At 41.5% G+C, this 26,044-nt stretch overlaps 1 protein-coding gene across 3 annotated transcripts in view; it reads right to left on the bottom strand.

The window, feature by feature from the left end:
- LIN54 (lin-54 DREAM MuvB core complex component) overlaps nucleotides 1-26,044 on the bottom strand; it is a 35,515-nt gene that overhangs the window by 482 nt on the left and 8,989 nt on the right. For 2 of the 3 annotated variants that reach the window (XM_069485563.1, XM_069485561.1), the window contains exons 3-11: nucleotides 22,820-22,962; nucleotides 15,397-15,613; nucleotides 10,085-10,158; nucleotides 9,733-9,930; nucleotides 8,779-8,870; nucleotides 7,844-7,915; nucleotides 6,951-7,053; nucleotides 6,638-6,775; nucleotides 2,103-2,305 (exon numbers count right to left, since the gene is read on the bottom strand). In XM_069485563.1, the coding sequence (XP_069341664.1) occupies nucleotides 2,103-2,305; nucleotides 6,638-6,775; nucleotides 6,951-7,053; nucleotides 7,844-7,915; nucleotides 8,779-8,870; nucleotides 9,733-9,930; nucleotides 10,085-10,158; nucleotides 15,397-15,613; nucleotides 22,820-22,962 (1,240 nt within the window). The remainder of the gene's footprint in view (nucleotides 1-2,102; nucleotides 2,306-6,637; nucleotides 6,776-6,950; nucleotides 7,054-7,843; nucleotides 7,916-8,778; nucleotides 8,871-9,732; nucleotides 9,931-10,084; nucleotides 10,159-15,396; nucleotides 15,614-22,819; nucleotides 22,963-26,044) is intronic. The other variant, XM_069485562.1, reaches the window with a different exon arrangement.

Genomic DNA, 26,044 nt, shown 5'->3' with positions numbered 1-26,044 from the left:
ATTGACACTTTCAAGACTCGCCAGCAAAAGGAGCATCATCATTTACACAATGAGCACAAGCACATCCTAAAGAGCTTTCAAAAGTTAGATTTGGTTTTATTAGCGAGAATATTTTTAACATACTGTTCAGGACCTACAACATTTAACATAAAATATATGACATATTACCTAGACCAGGCTATCTGGTTAACTAAAAGATGCAATTCTGCATGTAGACTGGATATTTCTAATGTTAAAGTCCTCCAAATTCATGAATGTAAGTTCCACCAGTGCAGTCTTTGTTTTATTTACCGTTCTTTTCTCCAATGCCTAGACTAGCGCCTGACACACAGAGATAGTGCATGAACATTTGCTGAATGAATGAATGAGTAATATTGGGAATTGAAGGAGCTATCTCTTGGGCAACACTGAAAATAAAGCACCTTACCATAGTTGCTAATTTTGTTTGGAAAAAGCAAACAAGAAAACACACCAAAATTCTGCATTGTTCCATCATAACAAATAAAACAATGGAGAAACCAAATATTGTTCTATACACAGAGCTGCATTCATAAATACCTGAACTATTTATTATGAAATTAGAGCAATCCATCCGTAGGCTTGCTATACTGTAGCCACGTCAAGACTTAAAGCCTGTAAGAGATTATTAAGGCAACCTAATCTAACTACGAACTCAACAACCTGTGAGCAGTCATTAATAAAAGTACACTGTAAGAATAAATAAATGAAGTCTGAACTTAAGGCCACTGTGACAAGAGAAAGTAACTGAGAATTCAGGCTGCCATGCACGTGTACAGAAATCTTTAATGTACCAACAAGCACTTTAAATTAGAAAATATTCATATTATAATACTGTTAATATTACTGTAACATTGATAATACTATATAATAAAAGTGCTCATTACAAAATATTTGGAAACTATAGAAAAGTAAAAGGAAAGAAAAAGAATTCAAGGTTTGTTACTTGAAATAAAAGCTTGTTAAAATGCTGGTGTAACCTTTACACAGTTTTTTGATTATAGTATGCAATTTTGTATTCTTTTTCACTTCATATCATGAACGTTTTCCCAAGTTTAAAAACTAATTGTACATATTTTACTGTAGCAGTATCTTTAATAATCTGAAGGGTTATTAAAAGACCTGAAAGGACCCTATGTTATAACCCTGGTTAAGGTGTCTGCCTAGTTCTACTTTTTCCAGTCAAGAACCATTTGCTGATTATATTCCAGTTGTAAGAGTTCTCTGGAACTAGTATCTGAAATATTTTATACAAGAGAAGCCCTACTTTTATCAGTAATGGGTCTTCGTTCAACTTAGGCATTGTATATACAATATACCACGTGCAAGGTTCATTCCATTCAATAGCTCCTCCAATTAACCTCTAACAAACTTTCTGATACGAACCCAAGTCCGAATTGCAAACCATGTTGCATCAGGCCCTGACAAATGCTGGGGATGAAAACGCTTTGTTCTCCACCACCACCTGGTAAGGGCTGTTTTAAGGCTAAGAAGACAGAGGCTCAGAGAGCTGAAGTGCTTGTCTCATTCATAAACTACTCAGTAGCACGGACAGTATTTAAACTCAGGTCTGCCTGGCTTTGAAGGTCAAGATTTTCTACTCCGCAGCTCAGTAGCCTAGCGAGAGAGACTGCAAGAAGGAACTGCGATATTACAGTGTGACCGGGGTCCAGTAGGATGGGAAAAGTGCGCCAAGTACTTGGAAAAGCCAAGAGAAGGTAAGAAAGTGCAAAAATACTAATAGTTACAATATCAGTAAAAGGGATAAAAAATTTGGTTTTCTTAGGGGGTTCTCAAATTACATACTAACTTGATTTTAGCAGGGAGAAATCCAATTAAATTAAGCACGGTGAACTAAAGTATGTACTGTGTATTTTAGAATTGCACAGTATATTTTACAGTGGTTTTTCTGTTACCTTTAAATTCCTTTACAAGTAACTAAAGATAGAAAGAAAATGCAGAAATCAGGTTTGCAACAACCAAAAAAGTATGAACTCAACTTTGTTCCCCCAAAAGAAACTTTACCAAAAATATTTGAGAATGTTAGAGAAATACTGTAAGAAGAGATAAAAATATTGCCTTACTTTCCTCCTCCGCTGTTCAAAGCCGGTGTCGGCCTCGTGAGCAAATCCGAAATTTGAGAGGATAACTTGGTCTTTGCTGCTGTCTGTTGCTGGACCCTGACTTCAGCTGCATCTGCCAAGTGCATCAGCGTCTTTCTTTCCGGGCTTTCTTCAAAATTCTTACAGCCGATACATTTGCATATGGAGGAACACATTATTTTTGCCTAAAAGATTTACAAAAGAAAAGTTTCCAAGTCAAAACCAAAAATCAGTACTACGAGTAGATTCCACGATCACGTCAACAGATGATAGCGTTACCTGCTCAGCTGACGTAGGGTTAGACGGAAGCATCTCTGCTGACAAACGTGGAATGGGCTACGGGCGCCACGTGCGTGGCTCAGGCCATCTCAGCCATGAGAGTGGCCCTGCAGTGTGTGTGCTCGAGCCCTTCCGTGTCAGTTTCCCCACTATCAATACAGATTTTCCTCCAGATATGGAAACATACGTTCTTCATAAAGAATATGAGTGACACGTTAAAATATACTTTTAAAGGGTTACTCAGGGCCGGGCGCGGTGGCTCACGCCTGTAATCCTACCACTCTGGGAGGCCGAGGTGGGCGGATCGTTTGAGCTCAGGAGTTCGAGACCAGCCTGAGCAAAGAGCAAGACCCCATCTCTACTAAAAATAGAAAGAAATTAGCTGTACAACTAAAAATATGTAGAGAAAAATGAGCCGGGCATGGTGGTGCATGCCTGTAGTCCCAGCTACTCGGGAGGCTGAGGCAGGAGGATTGCTTGAGCCCAGGAGTTTGAGGTTGCTGTGAGCTAGACTGACGCCACGGCACTCTAGCCTGGGCAACACAGTGAGACTCTGTCTCAAAAAATAAATAAATACATAAATAAATAAAGGGTTACTCAGAATCCAGCCACCTCAACCAAATCACCATCACCATGAGGGTGACCTCCCATGTATGCAAACACAGACACAATCTCGCACTAAAGGGAGTTCACAGATGCTCTCTTCACTATGGTGACCTCCCTCTTCAGATTCCTCCAACCCTTCAATAACCCACATTAAATTATGCCCTTTCATGTAAAAATATGTAAAATACATAAAATCATAGATTTACGTACATTTACTAACAAATACAGAACTCTCCTTCACTTGTTAGTTTGTTTTACAAGATCACATACCTACTTTTCTTACACAGCTCACAGAATCCCCCGCAAGTCATCCGGCATCGCCTGAATTCACCCTATTTAATGGCTGGGTATCAATCCCGGGTACGATGTCCTACATTTTACTGGGCATTCATTTCCCTGCTGATGGGTGTTTGTTTCCAGTTCTTGGGTAGCACAAATGTGCATAGAAAGACTTTTTTTTTTGTATTCAGTACGCTTTTATTTCTGAGCTAGATTTCTAGAACTGGGCTAACTGGTCAAAGGGTATGCATATTTTAAGAGATGTGGCCAGACTGCTTTTTCAAAAGGCTGTAATATCTCACATCTCATTAGCAACATATAAACGAAGACTTTCCCATTTTCCTTCCAGCAATGGACATTATAACTCCTTTTAATATTTTCTAATCTGACAAGGAGGCATGTTGTAAGATCTCATTGTTCTTTAATTTACATTTCCTTGACTCCTACTGTATTTGAGTACTTTTATCAGCTGTGTTTTCTTCAGTGAACCCATGTCAATATAAATAAACAAAACTACTGTCCTTTCTCTCTATGGCACCTAGCAAGATAAATGGACCACATTATGAATACATTTACAAACACCAATAAATTCCAGATACCAAAGGAATAAATGGATATACATTTGGGTTAACTGGGTTGCTGTGAGCTCATCTGGGAATCTAACAAAAGCAACAATTAATAAGCATCTAGTTGTGAAGAGATAAAATCCCTGACCTTGGGGTAGGCGAGACATACAAATAATGGCAATTTAGGTTACATTTTAAGAAACATAAGAAAGAGACTAATAATGTCTAACAGGAGCTCATGAGGCAGAAATTACAATGACAAGCAACCACTTAGCTTTGCTCATTCAACTTCCCCTCTGGGGGGGTGGGGAGACATGGGGAGGAGAAAGAAAGTTACAAGAAAAGACACGACAGTTTAAATACTGTGGCCTGCCACGCAGCCAATGCACAAGTCTGAAGGCATGTGAGAGGAACATCAATGTGCTGTCCAGAGGCAAACCAAATGGACCCAAAGCCAATTCACCTGGAGACCAGAGTGTCAAAAGAACAACAATGCAACACAAATGGTACCGCAACGTCACAGCCCATTCACAGCCAATGAGCCCCTGCTATTCATAGTTTACTGTAGTTCAAGTTTCTCCATATTTTGGTACATGACTTTTTAGAATGACAAATTAGCTACTAGACACCGTGTCTGTGCTGACACAATTTCATTCAAAGAGACAGGGCAGAGTTTTCTCTTGTGACACTTTCACCCAGTCTACTGCTTTTCCTGCTTATTCACAGATTTGTTAACCAGTTCAATGCAATGATTAGTCCATGCGTGTCTGAACTGCACGTGCCCGGCATGTGTCGACTGACTGTTCAACGCCATGTACATGGAAAGGCAGCCTGACCTTCTGACGCAGGCTTCTACCAATTTCCCTCCTCCCTCTTTGTGTGGACGTGGTTTAATAGCTTACGAAAAACAATTCTGTGTTAATTTCAGCATATTCATGACAACTTTTGTATGATATAGTTTAACAACACAAGCCAACCATGTCATTAGGGATTCAAATAGAAGAAAAAGTCAAAATATTCCAACACGAGATGAAAACCTGGCTTGTTGGATTTTGAGATGTTATTTAAGACACTTTCGGCCAGGTGTGGTGGCTCACACCTGTAATCCTCTCACTCTGGGAGACCAAGGCGGGCGAATTGTTTGAGCTCAGGAGTTCAAGACCAGCCTGAGCAAGAGCGAGACCCCGTCTCTACTAAAAATAGAAATTATATGGACAGCTAAAAATATATATAGAAAAATTAGCCGGGCATGGTGGTGCATGCCTGTAGTCCCAGCTACTCGGGAGGCTCAGGCAGGAGGATCGCTTGAGCCCAGGAGTTTGAGGTTGCTGTGAGCTAGGCTGACGCCACGGCACTCTAGCCTGGGCAACAAAGCAAGAATCTGACTCAAAAAAAAAAAAAAAGAAAGAAAAAAGACACTTTCAAAAATAATCTTGACTTTATGCAATTTTCACTCAAATGGACCGTGAGAACTAACAAGATGTTACTCTACTATACTTACGTCTTAAGAGGAGTATTTGACCCTTTAAATAAGTAAATTAGAAAAGAATATTCCCCAGAGAATGTGGTACACAAAATCTTTTACAGGACTAAAAAAAAAAAAGTCTCTGAGAATAAGATTTGACAGAATGAAAATATAATAGAAGAGCCAACGGTTGGAATACCCAAAATACTGTCGATAAAGAGTTCCAGGCATACCCAGGATCCAGTCATGGTAACCTAGGGTTAATCTCAAGTATGACTAGACTGCTGCATTTAACCTTTGAAAATAAACTGCACAGCTGTTTGAAGGAAGAAGGGCATGATTTACATGGCACCCGTCAAAATGAGTTCCAACTAGATTCTCCAGAGAAGATGCCTCACCCACAAATGACAACACCCCGTTGAGTGGATGATGGAGCGGTGGAAATGGAGACAGTCGCCTCAGTGACCAGCAATGTTCCATGCTCCTCCTTGCCTGTTTTTATGCCTATAAAGCAAACATCTTGACATAATTTAGTTTTCCACACAGAGCAGTGTTCTTCAAAGAGGCATTACCGGCGTTTTGGTCAAGATAATCCTTTCCCTTCAAGACTGCACCCTGGAATGAAGACTATTTTGTTTTGGAGACAGAATCTCACTCTGTTGCCTTGGCTAGAGTGCAGTGGTGTCATCATAGCTCACTGCGGCCTCAATCTCCTGGGCTCAAGGGATCCTCCTGCCTCAGCCTCCCGAGTAGCTGGGACTACACTCAGGCACGCAGTACCACATCCGGCTAATTTTCCCATTTTTTGTAGAGATGGGGTCTCACTCTTACTCAGGCTAGTTTCAAACTCCTGACCTCAAGTGATCCTTCTGTCTCAGCCTCCCAGAGCACTAGGATTACAGGCGTGGGCCACTATGCCCGGCCAAGGCTATTTTTGTACCCACATACGTTTCTAAAAAGCTCACGGAGACTGGTAGGCAGTACTGCCCCTCGGTTAAAAACGACTGTTAGAGGGTTTCCCGTCCACTTTGATGTTATTATTTTTATTGAAAGTCAAAACACTAGTGCTCTGATTTGCATACTTCTGGGTACAATGACCAAAGAGCTACAAACTGGTAAATCGCCCAGTGAGACTGCAAGCTGTAGTGACAAGTCCCAGGGGGCATGCCTCCGCAGCCTGCTTGAGGCCTTCCTCAAACATGGGCCTTTGGACCCCTATTTTCAAAAGGCAATGGCAATTTTCAAGTAAGTTTTTGTAGTACATCCTTTCTCAAAGTGGTTTCAAAAGATGGTTAGATCATTTTCCCCAGCCGGCAGCTCACCTCGTAGCATTCACAGTAGTTTTTGAGACATCCCGATCGTTTGCAGTTACAGCCTTTGCTGTGCCGGCGGTCTGATTCTCCCTCCTTCCCTTTCCCTATCTTAGGCTTAAAGGCTTCTGGATTCCGGTCGAGGCATGCCTAGCAAAACAGATCAAATATCAGTTAAAGTTAAATCACGGTAGATTAAAATCTAAACTGCAAAGGGAATTAGTATTGTTCTTTGTAAGACAATTGAGTTATTCGAAAAACAGGTTTTTGAAAAAGTTATTCAAAAAGCAAGATTTTTGTCAGTTAGAGGAAATAAAATAATCACCTTTATTGCTTTTTGCCTTTCATTTTCGTGTTCCAAATTGTTATAACAATTAGTACAATTGCAGTTGTTGCAAAATTCACCATTTGCAAAGCAATCACAATATCTGGAAGGTCAAAATCAACATAAGGTAAAAAGTCATCATTAAACAAAACTATTAGTTATCTGATTATATATGAATATATATTAATACATGCACGACATGTGGTAAAGCATTGCAGAAATATACTCAGAGCTACCTAGTTACAGACTTCACATATACTGGTAACCACATACTAAGGCTCGAAATTTAAGTCACCAAGTCCTAGAATTTTGGCCTAAAAACTGAGTCCAAATAGTAACAGCCATTAATACAAGAACTATGTGCTTTTATGTGGCCCCCAAAGTAAGTTATTTTAAAATCCTGAAAAAGGAAAATCATTGACTATATTCCAATCGTGGAAACTGCTCATTGAGCTCAAAAGTGCTTCTTTGCATTCTTAGCCCCAATCAGACCAATGATTTTAACTGTTTCATGTACAATCTTTGTGTTTAATGCTAAAAGGCACATTAATCACTCAATTACATTTAAAACCACTCACAGTATCACCTCACTCAGGAGACCAAATGCAGAGGTCACGAATGAGACCAAACTTACATCATTAAGGGCAGAAACCACGTCTGTCTCCACTGCTACCTCCACACCCCCACTGCAGTGACTCATGTCAAGGCTAAAATTATTTCTTTATGAATGAATGAAAGCGTATTTTTACACTGCCATATATAGGCCTTCACTTGCATGTTTAAATTACTTAGACATATGAAATTGGTCTGTTAAGAATTTTTAGTTAGCCCCCTTTATTTTTAAGAGCAGTTCTAGTTATATCAAATGAGCAAACAGTAGCAAAAACACTTACAATTTCAAACACAGAGATTTTGTACAATTACAGGGCTTTCTGGGCCGACTGGCAGACTCTGACGGGATTATACTAGATGGATACAAAAAAAAAAAAAGATACACAGTAACTATTTAGAAAAAACTTAGGAAAGTCTCCAACCTATAAATTCCTCCAAAAATAAAGCTTTAACAAATGTATCCATCCCTAATAAAAGCTTGCTTTCTTGCTTTCTTGTTTCATTTAATTAAGTTCAAAGGCAAGTTGTAACGTGTAAAGAGAGACAGCCAAGGTATGAAATAAGTTTTTTTAAAAAGAAGTTATCAACGGCTACTAAAGAAAACTCCATAAATACTCTTCCTTCTGCGAAAACAAAGGTTGAAATCTCCTCGAAATTCTTGGGATTCAACTGTGAAGGGCAGGGAAGAGGAAGGGGGGCGAGGAGGGGAACGGTGGGGGGATGCGGACTGTTCCACACCGTTTTCTGGTAATTACCTAAGCACTGCTTCTAAGCGATCCGGTATTACAAAGGCAGCAATTAATAAATTAACAAGCAAACAATAACAACAACAACAACAAACAAGGACCTAACATAACAATTTAAAAATAGTTAACATCATCATTTGAAAAACATATTCAGAATGAGAGAGAGAACAGGAAACCAAGCATGGCAAAACCGGTGAATCTGAGCGTCAGGTATTTGGGAGTTCTTTGACTATTTTTGTAAATTTTCTGTTTGAACTATTTCAAAATAAAAAGTACCTTAGAGGCATGCACACATGGTTTTAAGGCGAAAAAATTATATAGAATGTATTTTTAGCGGCATGCACACACGGTTTTCAGGGAAAAAAATCAAATAGGATGTATTTTGGAATATATATATTTAATGGAATATATTAATATATTTAATTTAAGGTGCTCCAACAACTTAATTTACATATTTCCAAAACACTCACCCGTTGAACGGAAGCCTTGCCTGGGTCTGGATACCAGATGTTGCAGTAAAGTTAGAGTTACTTGCTATGGACACGTATGATGACTGCTGTAGCTACATGTAAAGAGAGGGAATTTTAGATCATATTGGCAAAAATAGATAACGCTCTCAATAGGATGATCAGTAAGAAGCACAAATACAGATCACTAAAGATATGACACCTGGAAATGGATTTCAGAGTTTATTTTCCAAGTACAGGTTGGTGGCATCGTGTTCACGTGTAAGAAAGAGCTTTGTTACAGTCATAGTCTGTTCCAAATTCATTTGGTCTCTGCTGATTTTAGCTTCGACTTATTTTTTCCCCTATCTCCATAGGCTTGCCCTCCCACCAAGCTGCTCTCAGCTCCAAACTGTCTGACTTGTATATCTGACTTGTGTTGTGTATTTCTAGATGCTAAAGATACATAGAAATAAACTCAAAGGTTTTGGTTAACATTTCAAAATTCTGGAAAGAGCCATCTGAATACCAAGTTAGATGTTTCTGAGCAGTTTCAGAATGTGCTAGTGCTAGACATCGTAGACCCAATTACCACTTTTTTTTTTTTTTTTTTTGAGACAGAGTCTCACTCTGTTGCCCAGGCTAGAGTGAGTGCCGTGGCGTTAGCCTAGCTCACAGCAACCTCAAACTCCTGAACTCAAGTGATCCTCCTGTCTCAGCCTCCCGAGTAGCTGGGACTACAGGCATGCACCACCATGCCCGGCTAATTTTTTCTATATATATTTTTAGCTGTCCATATAATTTCTTTCTATTTTTAGTAGAGATGGGGTCTCACTCTTGCTCAGGCTGGTCTCGAACTCCTGAGCTCAAACGATCCGCCCACCTCGGCCTCCCAGAGTGCTAGGATTACAGGCGTGAGCCACCGCGCCCGGCCCAATTACCACTTCTGAAACCCAATGACTTTGTTTCTCCGCGTACCTGAGTGACGTACTGTGCTGGAAGCACCGCGTAACCCACGTTCCCCGTTCCCGGAGCGGGTGCCAGGACGGTGCCCGGCGGCAGGTTGGTGAGGTTGGGCTGGATCTGCGGCAGCGGCGTGGCAGGCATGATGAGTCGCTGCTGGGGCTGGCTAGTTGTCACTATTTGTGACGTTGGATTGAGTGGTTTGGGAACAACCTAAAAATAAAGGAAATACATTAATGATCACAAAAATAAATTTTACAGCTGCTCGATTCAGTGTGAACGTCTTATACCTAAATCTTAACTTTGAATTGAAAAAGTAAATTGTCTACTTGGGAGAAACTGAGAAAAGAAGTTACGTGGTACTCACTTGTTTGACAGTCTGAGCTGAGACGATCGGAACCGACATCCGCACTGGAGTTGTGTTGACAACCACCGGCTTCGCTTTTTAAAAAAGAAAAAAAATATGAGTAATTATTTACAGAAAATAGTATTTAAAACACTTATGAATACTTAGGACTTCCAGACTATCCTCATGAAAGAGCTTAAAGAATTCCATTTGTTTCCTATTTTGAGTAATCTTTAATTGGCATAGTTACCTTGCAAAATTGCTTATCCCATCTGCCAGAGAACTTGTATCTAAGGTAGCTATAAAGGGGTTTGTTCCGTGAAGTTTGGATTCGGTCGAGGGGCTGCACTTGGGGAGCTCGAGGCCACAGGTTTCCCGCCCTTGGTCTATCTGCTTTATAAGGGAATATCTGTAGGTTCAAGACATTCTACTGAAAATACTTCCATCTGTATTAAGAGAATTTTGCATTCAGTACTAAATCCAGTAGAACGAAATATCATGTAAATAAGAGAACTGCCATTCATGAGCTTGGGTAACAACACTCTTCTATACCACTACTTCTAATTGCTGTTTCTATTCAAACCGGAGAAAATATCATTCTTGTGTAATTCAATATTTACAGAATACAGAGTAAAAGGCAGCAAAGCAAAAAAGGGAAGACTATGGGCTCTAAGTCGTAAGACCCGGGGGTTCAAATCCCGGTTCTGCCGTGACGACTTGAGTTCTCTGCGCCTGGGTGCTCCCCTGCACCACGGGGAATATGGACCTCACAGCCTATGAGGATGGAGGAGGGACGTAACTCATGGCAACTGATCAGAACAGACCATCGCCTGGCAAAGGGTTCCCTTGACTGCTGCTGTTACTACGATCATGACAACCACAATGGCACTGCGGTCACTGTTCCAGGGAAACGAAAGTACAAGAAGCCTGCTCTCAGGAGATGGCGTTCTAGTGGAGCGGAGTAGGCAAGCACCTAAATAAGACAGACACTGTTCAAGAAGCTGAATGAAGAGCTATGGGAGTTCAGAGAAAGAGACTACGCATCTGGCAGAGGGTGGGAACACAAAAGAGAGCAGGGGCACTGAAATGGGCCCTGCATGGGGGGCAGGGCGCACGGAGGGCACGCAGGCCGGAGGGCGTTCGTGCAGAGCAGAGGCAAGGAAGGGGAGGCTTCACCCTGGGAGGCTGCAAAGCATGTTCACAACGTACTGGTGAACAGACCAGTCCGGGTGGGACCTGGGGTCACAGTGGACAAACACGGGCAGAACGCAGGCTGCGGACGTTTGCTGAGGACCGTGACTGCTAAGGTAGGGATCTCTGCGTTAAATTCTCTATTTTGGATTCAGCAGGCAATAACAAGTTTCTGGGGATTTTTAAGTACAGAAATATTGGACTACAACGGAACGAAGTTGCATCTGGCAGCCGTGTGTAAGAGAATGGAGTTGCAAGAAACCAAAAAGTCAGACGAGTGAAAAATGAGGGTCCCGTCTGGGGTGGCAGCCCTGGGAGTGACAGGACAGAGCGGACGCGAGAGAACTGGCGGAGGGGACGGGATCGTGGCTTATCAACCACTGAACGGCAGGAACAGTGCGCGTAAGGGAAGAAAAAACAAGTCACTGGAGAGCTTTCAAGTGACCAGGAGAACGACGGCTGTCAGAACTAAACTGTCAAGGATGAGCTGGCTTGAAGGGAGGACGAAAGCTGACGTGCAGAAAGGCCGCGATGGAATTCAGGAGAGAGGCTGGACCTGGACCGGGGCGTTTGGATTACGACTGCCTGCCGCCACTTCCACACCCTGAAGCAGGGACTCAAGACGACAGAAAGGACAGCTCTTCAGCTTTCATTTAGGCAAAAGCAAGGCCGGGAGCCTGGTCTGAAAAGGACGGGTTGAGACAATGGGATCTCGATTCTGAACGATAAATGAAAAACAGCAAGTTTCCTTGGGTAGAAAGGCTACTCTGATATTAACAGATTTTTTAACTTTTGGTGGGGACTGTAGGGCTGAAGACAAAAAAGTTGAGAGTCCCAGAAGAGAATATTAAAGAGGGTCCTCTGATCTAAAAGGGAGCAGGCCACTAAAGCAAGGGGACACGCCAGGGAGGAGGGAGAGCAGGAGCGTTCTAGAAAGAATGCATGATTCGCGGTAACGGCTGCACAACTCCGTGGATATACCAAAAACCAATAAAGGGGACACTTGGAAAGGGCGAATTGTATGGCAGATATGAATAATTTCTCAACAAGTTTGCTATACAAAAAGAAGGTGCGGCCATGAAATAAAGGAGCAGGGACATCTGATGCCCAACTCGAAGTCGCTGCTGTTCTGTTCTGATTCTCGGCAGTTACACCCAAGCATTAGCGAAGTTACAGTAATCATGGCAGACTGGTCTCAGCAGTACCAGAAGGAATTAAAAGGTGAGCCTGAATTTGTGCTTGGAACACGGGAGAGTGGACTCCCTGAGCCACCTGCTCCTTGGAGAGGAGAGGACGGTCCCTGTGCCCTGAGAACACAGGGCAGCCACTGGGAGTGACGCCAACCCCCAGTGGAACGTTAAGAACTTCCTGGTGGTCCTGAGAAATACCAGGGAAGGGGTGTGATCTTCCCTCAGTCACATTAAATGGGGGACAGGCCCTGTCCGCCCCCATGCGCACGCACCAGTGGATGTGCTAATGTACACACACAACCCCCCACCCCGCCACTAAGAAAAACAGAACTTAGGAACTCAAGTTTACACAGGGTTTTTGGCATCTCTGTGCTGAGTGTTCACTGAGGCCTGGGGAATGAAGAAAATACAAAATAAAGTGGTCCTAAAACAGAGCAGCATAAAGTATCTAGGGAAGGGGAGAGGATATCACTAAGTCACAAGTCTGTATTCCTCCTCCTCCTCACCTTCACACACATTACTAACTACTGCTGCTGTGTTCACGGCAGCTGGCATGAGCTTTCATTTCTTAGTCTTTAGCAGGAACTCTGAACAATCCTTTAGAACAGCCTCCTTCCAAACTCCAGAAACCACACCTGCAAGTGTTTGAGGCTTTTTAATTTCTTAGATTGACTTCCTCCCTCGCCAAGATGATAGATTATACTCTGAACAGTTTAGCCAAGCACTCTTCTGGGTCCTTCTACGCTGCCTGCCATTGAGCCCGGAGTTAACATGATGGAGCCCCTGAACATTGGTTCTTGTACAGCCTTCACGGGAAAACCTTCAAGAGGAGCCCAATTTCCCGATTTCCCTTGGCATTTCAGTAAATCCCTCATACTTAGGTCCTTCGATTGACACACTTGATGAACTAGAGCAACTATTTAGTGCATCTCTAATAAAAATGGTAAATTTATCTTTTACAATTATTCCTGCGAATAATATATATTATATACAGCTAGATCTTTCATGGGACAGGGAAGAAAGACAACAAGAGAAAAACGTAAGTGGCTCTAAGGGCGATGCCATGGGTGGTGTGCGCGCAGGTGGGCGGGAAGAGGGTGCAGAGAGTGAGGCGAGGGAGGCGGAGAGCCAGAGGGCAGAACAGAGGCGAGGCTGCAGGTGGACGGCAGGGAGCAGAAGCGAGATGAGGGATTGCCAGGAGACAGACAGAAGGGGAAGGACACAGGCAGAGAGACAGACACAAAGCAGGACAAGAAGGCAGAGACAACACTGCAGTCTGCAACGTCCACCCCTTTCCTCCAGCCTCCCTGGGTCTTCAGCTCCCTGTTTGACTTATACCAAAGGCTTATGCTTGCTAATGAGTAAATTAATATTAACATTCATTAGGATTGACCATTGAATGGATTCTTAGCACACGATACACAGAGAAACACACACACATAAAATATAACCAATGTACTAACGATGGCCGTGTATCGCCGGGATGCCTACGCAGACTGGCCTGGCAGCACTTCTCCCGGTACCCTAAGTTTAAGCACCGAGAGGATGTACCACCTGATTCCCGTAGTCAACACGATGCAAGTTTCATTTTTCCTCTCATTAAGAACATTATGACAGTGACTTTCTTCCAAAATCAGTTTAAAGAGAGATTAGAAGATATAATTACTTGATGTGTCTAATTTAATAGAATACACACTAAAATACTGTTTACTCCATTTTTTCTCTTCAGTAATTTGAAAATGAAATAGTTTTTTTTCTTCTGCAGTTTCTCGCAGGTGACCTAGCTATCAGCAAGAGGTGGCTCCAAACCTCTGATCTCTTAATAAAAATGAAAGAGGAACCAACTGGTCTTTACTTCTATTTACTTCCAACAAACAATAAGTCATTCACCTGCTATCAACTGCTTTTTGACATTGTTGGAATATAAAGTAGTATCTTCCAAGGAAAAACTTAAGCCCTAAACTATAAAACATCCTGATCCTTTTATACCATTCAAGTTTTAAATATGGAGAAATGTTATACACGTGTCTGTGTACCGGGTGGTAGGAAGGGGTAAACACAAACATAGAAAATAGAGAAGCAGGCCGGGCGCGGTGGCTCACGCCTGTAATCCTAGCATTCTGGGAGGCCGAGGCGGGTGGATTGCTCAAGGTCAGGAGTTCGAGACCAGCCTGAGCGAGACCCCGTCTCTACTAAAAATGGAAAGACATTATATGGACAACTAAAAATCTATATAGAAAAAATTAGCCGGGCATAGTGGCGCATGCCTGTAGTCCCAGCTACTCGGGAGGCTGAGGCAGGAGGATCGCTTAAGCCGAGGAGTCTGAGGTTGCTGTGAGCTAAGCTGACGCCACGGCACTCACTCTAGCCTGGGCAACAAAGTGAGACTCTGTCTCAACAAAAAAAAAAAAAAAAGAAAATAGAGAAGCAACAAACAAGAATATCCTCTAGGAAAAATATAACTGAGCAAAACAGAACATTTTAATTACTTTTTATTCGCAATTATAGGTCCAAAATAAGTAAAAGCTGAAAATGATATTAAGTCCCTACTTGTCATTTATACCTTTGCCTATTTGTCATTTAATCTGACCCAAACCCTATCAAGGGGAGTCATAGTTTAGAAAAAACAAAACAAATAATTTGGTTACATTTAAATCTGTCCTACTGGCATAAAAGGTAGGTTTTTAAACCAGCAATAAAATGGCTAACCACAAATTAACAAATGATGGTTATTATCTGGTACTAGAGGATGCTGTGTACCAACTTTGAGCAGAATTAATACTACCGTTACATAAAACTCTGATTCCATTTCTTTGCCTTCTGTAACAGCCACTCTTTCAGACTCTCAGCTGAAATGCCACACTTAACTAGGATTGTACCATGAAAAGGACTGATGTTCTTTAATGATGTTAAAAGCATTAATTACTATTTAAAAAAAAAATGGTTACTAACCTTGCTGCAGAGGCTGAGTGTTTGTACTGGGGTTTTGACTAACTGGCGGGGTGGAGCTACTGGCTGTCGTGGCCGTAACCAGCCGGACATAATGGAACTTGCTTCCAGGCACTTGGATCTGCTGGACATTGGGAGCCGTCGCCAGGGGAATAATCGTCTTAAACTGGGATGTGCTCACTCCTCCGACAGTGATGGTCTGCACAGTGGACTTCACTGCCTAGTGAACGACACAACACGGCTGTCGTTAATCTGGGCTTTGACTTGCCTACTCCTTGGAATTTATGACCATCGCTCGGGTAATAAAGTATACTCCTGTGTTTCATCAAGAGCTGTGCAAAGGAACAACCTGTTCAAAGAGAAATGAAAAGAACAGGAATGAGTACAGGAGGGAAACCAAAATTAGTGAGTTCTACCCTTCTCCTCTAGTAGATGACCTCCTTGGTGGTCCAGGTCGTATGACTTGCTAGGAAGAAATTATGACTTAATTTGTAAGAACTTACACAGTTTTTTTTAAATACCAGCTAAAATTTATAAGAAAAGGATGCTTTTAAAACTCCCAGAATTAAGCCCCATATTTAATACAGAGAAAAGAGGATACAGACAGTTGGTGATATTACTACCCACCGAATGAACTATGACAAATTTGATATTCCCATGTTCTACAGGAGAAAGAAGCCCAAAAGAAAAGCCCATCTTCTGCCTCTATTAAGTCTAGTCAATTCTGAACAGCTTATAATACTCCCTAGGTACAAAAGTATGCATGTAAGCAGGAGGCTAAATTCCGTCCAAAATTACCCCAATTTTATTTGTCTAAGGCAACTCATTTGGGGTGAATCAGGTCTGAGGAAATATAATGATTTTAATTAGTTAAAATGATTTAATCTTTTAAAAGTTGAGGGTTAATATTAATCCTCTCCCATCAGTCTGACAGAAAGCAATAGGACCTCCCCAAAGACTAAAATGAATCATCACAGGCAGAGCAGAACAGACTGAGTCTTGTCACATGTCCCTAACTGATGTCTAACCAATGTATAACACACTGTCGTACAAAGCAAAGTTCAAACCAGAGTCTCTAATTAGTTATATGGTATTATTTTATAAAGAATTATATCCCCACCTATTGTATAAAAAGCCCTCATGCTAAAAGACAACTGACATACGATGGAAGAAATTTATATTCACTACGTGGATAATAATTTATGAAACCAGAATTCTGAAATTTTGGAACATTTTCATAAAAGCCCAGGGGAAAGAAAAAAGAATGCCATTTAGTCTGGGAACTCTACGGTCAATGGAAATAAATAATTCACATATTGCCAATAGGTAGAGGCATCAAAAAGCAGATTCAAAATAAAGTTAATAACAATAGGCACTGCAGTCAGTGAATTAAATGAAAACAGAAAGCAAAAGAAAAAGGACAGAATGTATAAACATGGAAGCTACTGAAAAATCAAGCAACCTATGAGACAAATATGTACAATGGTGCGAGAGACACAGTCCTTGCTGTATTAGTTCAAAATGGGGAAAAAACCCACTAAGAAACAATAATAGTCACATTTGTTGGGTACTTAATTAATATGCATGGAAGACAGCACTAAAAACTAAAGATTATCTGATTTAAGTCTAGCAAGCACAGTATGAGGTCGGTATGGCATGGTACAAGTACAGTGGCTGGTTTGGTTAAGTTTCCACAGTATACCTCTTCCTATTTCTTTTTTAAAAAATACATTTTATTGTGCATATTTAAGATATACAACATGATGTTATGGGATACATATAGATAGTAAAATGTTTATTATAATGAAGCAAATTAACATATCCATCATCTCACACAACTGCCCTTTTTTCTTTGCGGCAAGAACAGCTAAAATCTACTCATTTATCAGGAATTTCAAATACAGTACAATTTTATTATCTGTAGATCTCTATATTTATTCATCCCACTTATCTGTTACTTTATGTCCTCTGACCTACATCTCCCCGTTTCCTCTGCCTCCATCCCTTCCCCATAATCACTGTTTTATTCTCTATCTCTGATATTTGACTTTTTAAAAATAAGATTCTACATATCAGTGAGATCATGCAATATTTTTCTTTCTGGCTTATATCACTTAGTATAATGCCCACCAGGTTCATTCATGGTGTCGCAAATGGCAGGATTTTCTTGTTAAGGCTGAATAATATTCTACGGTACGTGTGTACACACACACACACACACACACACACACACACAGGTTCTTTATCCATTCATCCACTGAGGGACAGTCAGGTTGTTTCCATATCTTGGCTCTCATGAATAATGCTGCAATAAACATGGGAGGGCAGATACCTTCACCAGGTGGGGTACAGGTATCAACACAAGGTGGTGATTCATTTTCTTTGGGTATATTCCCAGAACAGGGATTGCTGGGTAGTTGTGTTTTTAATTTCTTTAGCAACCTCCAACCGTTCTTCACAATGGCTATACCAATCCCACCAATTCCCACTGACAGTATACCAGGGTTCCATTTTCTCCACACTCTGGCCAATATTTGCTTATCTTTTGACTTTTTAATAATGGCCATCTTAATGGGTGTGAGGTGCTTATTTCATACCAGTTTTGATTTGCAGTTCCCTGATGATTAATGATGCTGAGCACCTTTTCATACATCTGTTGGCGATTTTTATGTTCTTCATTGGAGAAATGTCTATTCAGGTCCTTGGCCTATTTTTTAACCAGGTTGTTTTTCTGCTACTGAGTTGTAGGAATTCTTTTATAAATTCTGGATATTAACCTCTTACCAGATATACGGTTTGCAAATATTTTTTCCCAATCCTTACATGCCATTTCATTTTTTATTTCATTTGCTGTACAGAAGCTTTTCTGTTTGATGCAGTCCCATTTATTTATTTTTGCTTTTGTCACCTGAGCTTTTGGTGTGGCATCCAAAAATTCACTGCCAAGGCTAATATCCAGGAGCTTTGCCCCAGGCTCTCCTCTAGCAGTTTCATGGTTTCAAGTCTTACATTTTAGGTCTTTTGTTCATTTTGAGTTGGTTTTTGTGTATGGTGTAAGATAAGAATCCAATTTCATTCTTTCACGGGTGGAAATCCAGGTTTCCAAGCGCCATTTATTAAACAGACTATCGTTTCTCCACGTCCTCTTGGTGCCCCTGTCAAAATTTAGTTGACCGCATGTTTGGATTTATTTTTGGGCTGTCCTGTTCCACTGGTCTATGTCTGTTTTTAAGCCAATATCATACTGTTCGGACAACTACAGCTTTGGAACATAATTTTAAATCAGGAAATGTGATGTCTCCAACTTTTTCTTTCTCAGAATTGTTTTGGCTATTTGGGGTCTTTTGTGGTTCCATATGAATTTTAAGATTGTTTCTTCTATTTCTGTGAAGAATGCCATTGGGATTTTGATAGCGATTGCACTGAATCTGTATAGGGCTTTGGGTAGGATAAACATTTTAACAATATTAATTCTTCCAATCCATGAGCACAGGGTATCTTTCCATTTATTTGCGGGAACATTCGGTGAAAAGGCTGAGAGTGTAAGGAGTTATTTTGATTACAAACTCTGAGGGGCACAGGGGAACGATTTCAAGACGGGGCTGGGTAGAAAAGGGGACAGAAGATATTGAGAGACTTAAGGAGATTAAATGTGGGAGATGAAAGGTAACCTAGGGGTCCAGGCCTTTTGGTCATACCCAGTATCAACAGAGATGTGAGAGATGTCCCGGCAGACTCAGGGTAGACGGTGGTCAGACTGAAGTGCTGGCAGGTGGCAAAAGGTTAGCGCTTGCAATTGCCTTTCGACTCCTATCAATGGGAACAAGGAGATCTCCAACAAATCCTTACTTTTCAGTCATTTTCTTAATTGACTTTTCCATGACGTTGAAATTGTGGCCCAGCATCATTCTTGAAATCACCTTCCCTTCACACTTTCTCTAGTTTCTCCTGTTGCCCCTCTCACCATTCATCCTCTCCCGCTGGCTCCTTTTCTTCTGCTAACACTTAATATTCCGTGGTTCAGTCCTGCTTTTCTTTCTACTCTACACACAACCTAAGGCTCCCTGGGTGATTTCCTCTACATCCATAGCTTTAGCCACGGCCTGCATTCAGGTTCCCAGCTGGCTCTCTCCTCCAGATAACCGGTGGGGACTTCAATGACAAACCCGCCAAGAATTAAACATCGCTCTGCCCAAACTAGCTATTCCTTCTATATTCCCTGTCTAGTGTAAGAGGTTAAGTATGGGATGTTTTCTACTATCTCAAAATTAGGCTGAAGGGAGGCCCCAAAGCTGAGAACTACAAGTTATAAACCCCCCCACACTCTAGAAAGGAGGACAAGACAGCCACGCCAGGCTGACTAAAAGACAACATCCCTATCACCCACCTCCTGTCTATTAAAAAAAAAAAAAAAATTAGAAATAGAGAATTTGTAAATGGAGAGAGCACTGGGGCTTTACACCTCAGTGAGAACAGAGGCAGAAGTTCTCCACGGAAACCTCTAAGACAGTCTGGGTGGACAACCGCAAGAAGGGGAAACTGACAACTGAATCACTGGCTGGCAACTTACTAGGATAAAGAGACTCTTCAGTGCATGCTGGTCTGGCCACCAGGACTGGATGCAGTGAGGGTTCTTGGGAGAACCTGACACACACCCTCACGCGTTTAGGGAAAACGTGAACACAGAAACTGGTCCCTGCCCGGCAAATTCTGCAAGAAAGAAGACGGACAGAGCTGTCGCAGCGGCCGGGCAAGGACACAGAGGACAGCAGTTAGGCAAGCTGCACTTGCACGGCTGGGTTCTACGGCATTCCCACTGGTCAGGCAGACGCTGCAGAAGGTCTGTGGCTTCTTGATGGGACCCTGCCAAAGATAGTGCCTTCCAGAGTAAAGGCTCTCGGCAGTAATGGGCCAGAGGGCGGACTACAGGAGGCAAGAGCTAGACAGAGGTTGCACAGGGCAGCTGGAGTGTGTACCATACCCCGCAACGGGGACACACCCCCAGGGAGCCTCCAAAAAACCATCCTGAGTACACAACTTTGAAAGTCCACCCTTGGACACTTGCCACACAGAGGGCACCGGGCAACTGGACTGCAATCGTCCTGGTCGTCTAAAACTTTGTCCTTTCTCCTCTGAGCTTCCTTCCAGTCAGAAAGGGGGAGGAGGGAGAAGAGTGGAGCCTCTGACTGGACTTTTCATCTGAATCTTAATCACCAAAATGAGGCTTGTTCTTATAGTTAAAAGAATTCTTGCCAAAAGGCAAGGAAGGATGATCCAACAGGGCGCGGCAAAAGTCAGCATGAGAAAGAAACGAAGCGAGTTCCTGTCTGTATGTGATCAGCTATAATCCATACCCCAGTCACATCAGTCCATAATGCCACCGTCCACCCTATTATTCAAGTCAGAAATCTCAGAGTCACCCCAGAATCCCCCCTTCTCTCAGATAGTGATGTCTGGTTATTAAGTCTTAAATCTCTTTCAATACATCTGTTCTTCCCTGGCCCTGAACTACTATCTAGCTCCAACCTGAAGTACTGCAACAATCTAGCTTAGTGACTCTCTCCCCTGGCCTACACTTTAGATTTGCAAATACGAAATCTAACACCTAGGCCCCAGCCTGGAGATGCTAATTTAAATGGCAACAGGTAGGGTCCAGCCATGAGTTTTTTCAAGTGGTCCCCTGGTGCTTCTAAAGTGCAGCCGGGGCCGAGACTCACTAACCTACCTGATCTCTCCCACAATCCAGGCTCACCTTCCTCCAAACTCTCTTTCACGGTGCCACGGAGCAGTGGTTCTCAATCTAGGCTGATTAGGGAGCTTTAAAAAAATCCTGATAGCAGGCCAAACTCCAGAGAGATGAAAACAGAGTTTCTGGGGACGAGAACGAGGCATCAGTGTTTATTCGGACTCTCCAGGTGATCCCAGGGTGCTCACAAGGGCAGAACCACCGCCCTAAATGCAACGGCAAGTCATAGAAAGCCTTTAAGGACAATAAAATCCAAATTCCCCTGAAGATGAGACCTTCTGTCTAACCTTACACCCTGCCAAAACAATGTCACTCCCTAAAAGGGACACACTTTTACATAAAGTGCCACCTCAATCCAGAAAGTCCTTCTGCTCATCCACAGCTAAGTCCAACCCACCTTTAAGGATAAGACCTTTCAGGAACAGCCCCCTCTGTATAAACCCTCCCGACACACACAGTAGAGCTCATCAATCCACTCGTGACCATCCTAATTCTGTAGGGCAGTTTTTAATGTTTCCGTCTAACTCCCTTATTGAGCTCCTTGACATTAAAGACCTTCCCCTTGAAATGTATAACACCAAACCGTAACCCAACCACAGCGAGTCCACTTGCTCAAGGCTTCTTGGGCCTGGCTCCAGGTCATGGTCCTCAAATTTGACTCAGAATAAACCTCTTTAAATTAAAAAAACAAAAACAAAAACAAAAACACCTTATCTTATTCATGTTTTATCCCCTGTGTCTATCACCATGCATGGCGCATAGTAAGCTCGCAAATATCTGCTGACTTCACCCCATTTAGGAAAAAAATTACCTATATTATTATGGATGTAAAATCCCACTTGAATAAACTGCAAGAGATATATATTTATACATTATATTCAAGCCTCATTAAAACAGAAACCAATAGCTGGACTTTTTAAAAATGCAAGGCAAATGTTTAATGTTTGTTCTATTTATGAACAGCAATAAATACATCAGGGTACCAAGGGCAGCACCTTACAAAATAATGCTTGGCTTCCCACCTAAATAATGTCTTTAAAACACACCAGTTCTGAAAATGTTATGCTAGTCTAATGACATCTGTATGTTTTAGGAAAGTGAGTTAGACTACTTACTTTACCTGAGAGTGAAATGATACAGGTACTTAGCCACCTTCAAATGAAAACAAATTATGAAAAGCTTTTGAATGCTTTCAATGAAAGGTACTTAAGCTTAAAAAACACTGACAATATGGTTTACCAGCATGTGATAGCAATTTCTAGAACTCTGGGTTCTGTCACCCAGCAAAAGCTCAGATCTCCATTAAAAAAAAAAATTACATTTAACATTTTATATTTACACAGTCACTATATATGTGCCTTCCCCCAAGATAATAATTATGTTAAAATATTCACACGTACATGATTACTTTATTCAAAAGGTTTTTGTTGCACCCACATCCGTATGGGCCATGGAAGTCATCTTAACATGCAAAATGATTACTATGCTACTGTGTGTTTAAAGTAAGTTTTTCATCTGTCAGACATCCTTGGTTATTAAATGAATCCGGTATTCACTGAATGTTTATTACCTGCTTGGGAATAGATGAAAACTGAAGGATCTGAAGTATCTAGTAAGAAAACAAAGGTATCAACCACAATATTTGGTATTTGTGGCTAATTATTATTATTATTTTTTTACCTTATTTGGCGATTTCAAAGGTGAGATGGCTATTTTATTTGGTGTCTGTGTTGTAGAATTTAAGGTTGATCCAATAACACCACTCTCGGATATTGTTATGGTCTTTGATGGAGTCCCGGGAGTAGACTGAGAGAGAACCCTACCTGCAAACAAGAGGCAGCACGTCAGTGTGACCTTTTAACATAATAGTAGAAAGATCATGTGATGATGATCTACACCCACAAGGACTGGAGTGTGTGTGTATATATAATATGTTCACTATTTCATATCTATCAACACATGAACTAAAACGCTTAAGTGAGTCCCTAATGAACTGTAGCAACCTAGGCAGACAAAACAATGCTTCTTAGTAATACGTAATATCTTAGTTTACATAAAGTCTACAAATAAACAGTTCTGCTCATATTCTCATCAATGCTGCTAAGTTACATCTATCAGAAAGCAAGTTCAGGGCAACTAAGCAACGTGCCCTGTGTAACACAGCTCCTAAAAGTCAGGACTCAAATCTAAGTCTTAAAACTTCGATCTCCGTACTCTACTATCTATGGCTGGTCTTCCTATGTGAACATAAACCATGAAGGTACAATTTAAATCCACACTTATAAAACAGAGAGTTACTAGACTAACTTGAACACAGTCGGGTTTAATACTATCTGATTTTAGACTGCCAAAAGGAAAAGAAAAAGCTTTATTATAGCTACCCTGACCAGATTCCACACTGTGTTCCCTTCTGGACGATACCCTTCAGTAACACTGAAAAACTCGTGGTGGCACATGCCTGTAGTCCCAGCTACTCGGGAGGCCAAGGCAGGAGGATTGTTTGAGCCCAGGAGACTGAAGTTGCAGTGAGCTATGATGACACCACTGCACTCCAGCCCAGGCAACAGAGCGAGACCCTGTCTTGGTGGGGGGTGGGGTGGAGGACACCAGGAGCAATGGCTCGCGCTTGTAATCTCAGCACTTTAGAAGGCCAAGGCAGGAGGATTGCTTGAGGCCAGGAATTCAAGACCAGACCGGGCAACATAGCAACACTCCCATCTCTACAAAAAATTTAAAAATTAGCCAGGCGTGGTGGCATGCGCCCATAGTCCGAGGTACTCAGGAGGTTGAGGCAGGAAACTCGCTTAAACCTGGGAGTTTGAGGTTTCAGTGAGCTATGATGGCGCCACTGTACTGTAGCCCAGGACACAGAGCAAGAAAGGAAGGAAGGAAGAAAGGGAGGGAGGGAGGGACGGAGGGAAAGGGGAAGAAAAGAAAGTAAGGAAAGAAAAGGAAGGGAAGGGGAAGAGAGGGCAGGGGAGGGGAGGGGAGGGGAGGGGAAGGGAGGAAAGAAGGAAGAAAGAAAGATTATATATAGCGTATCTGGATGGTTAGGGGATTAAAAGTCATATTACGTTGAATTGAAATATTGGGAATTTTTATCCCAGGCAAGAAAGGAATACAAAGACATGACAGATCTCCAAATTCTCGAAAGACTGTGTGACAGTTGTTAGTGCCATTCACCAAGTGTTCTAGTTCTCCTCCATGCTGGGCACATAGTAAAACTACACTTGCACGTCCTGCCCACCCCCACGCCCTATCTGTAGTTATGCTAGGGCCATTTGACTACTGCTGGCCAATGAGTTACAAGTAGAAGTGACACGTGTCATCTCTGGGCCAGAGGAGTTACTACTACCTAGGGAAGACCTTCTAAAGCTTTCTTTTCCTCTGCTGCATCTGAGATACGGGGTCCTTTGTCAGCCTGAGTCCCTGACTGAGCATGATGCAAAAAGCCCCACTCTGCGCCCACCACGGGCATGTGGATGACCATTAAGTGTGAATAGAAAAATAAAACCTTGAGGGTTTTCTTTACCCTTTTAAGATGGGAGATTATTTTGGCAGGAAGACCAAGATTATCCTGACTGATCCAGGCTGCCAGGTGGAAGGATTAGAATCAATCTGTGTCACACCAAATGCACAGAAACAGAAAAAATTTCAGCTCAGCACTAAGAAAAAACTTCTAACAACAATTTCCAACTGCAAAGACTATTTTAACACAAGTGAGTTTCTGGTCACTGAAAGTGTTGCAAGCAGATGCAGTGGCTAAAGAGGGAAGTTAAGCATCTAAGAAGTAGAGGAAGTACATAACTAAATTATCTAAAATCATTTCTACCCTTTAGATGCTCTGACTGAACTTATAGACACAGCTAGAAATGAAGGCGAGAGGAAGAAAGAGAGGGAGAAGAGGAAAGAGAGCGAGAAAGACGGGATTTTTCCCTTAGACAAAAATAAAGAACTAGTACTTAGCAGTTTCTGGGCAGTGTTGCCTGATTACGATGCCAAAGTATACACAGATTCTTCTTGAAAAAGTGAATCAAGTTTTATTCTCATTTATGAATTCTTTAAATATTTTAAATATAATTTTCAAATTTTTTTTGTATACATGATTACATCAATTTTACTGCCATTTTGCTGGGTTTTAAAAAACCTGAATACATCATCACTAGATAAAGTCAATTCCATATAAACTAAATGAACCTATATTAAATATTTTTTGAAAGCCACCCTGAAGTGCTGAGCCTGCCTAAAGGAACATGTTTGTCCATTCTGGTTTCCAAAACTAATACCTGTAAGATAAGCCTGACGCCCAATGACCATTAAGAAAAGAAATTACCAATAAAGGGACAGTGGCATGAAATGCTCATCATTTATAGGTATTGCTATAATCTCGCATTTGCTAGGAATTACATACCTTTCAGAAAATGTTCATACAGAAAATCCTCAATTCCTGAGGATAACTGATGCCAGAAAAAGGCCACTTAGAGTGAATAATTCACTTAAAACAGGAACAAAAATTTCACTGTACATAACAAAGAAAAACTAAAAGTTTCACTTACTTTTTTTGGCTTATATTTTTAAAACATTCAGTTTGTTAACTACCACTGCCACTAACCCTTAGGACGAACGAAGAAAAAATCAGCTGCTGAGTTTGGGGGAGAAAGTTTCTTCTGAAAACTTGTGTGGCAGCACAATAATAGATTCTGTCTGATGGGCACAGCATGATCGTAAGAACATCTTGGCAGGTCATTTCTGCCAAAATATTTCAAGATTTCATCAATTTTCCCCAAAATCTCTATATCCTTTGAAATTTAAGTGTTTTTTTTTTTTTTTTGGAGGGGTCTGCTTGGTTTTCACCCAGATAGCATTTCTGATTAATCTAACCTCCAAATCCTTATTTATCCTCAG

Source organism: Eulemur rufifrons, chromosome 13 (assembly GCF_041146395.1).
Source record: "Eulemur rufifrons isolate Redbay chromosome 13, OSU_ERuf_1, whole genome shotgun sequence".
Taxonomy (NCBI): domain Eukaryota; kingdom Metazoa; phylum Chordata; class Mammalia; order Primates; family Lemuridae; genus Eulemur; species Eulemur rufifrons.
The sequence above is the reverse complement of the archived record's forward strand: the minus strand, read 5'-3'. Positions and strand labels throughout refer to the sequence as shown.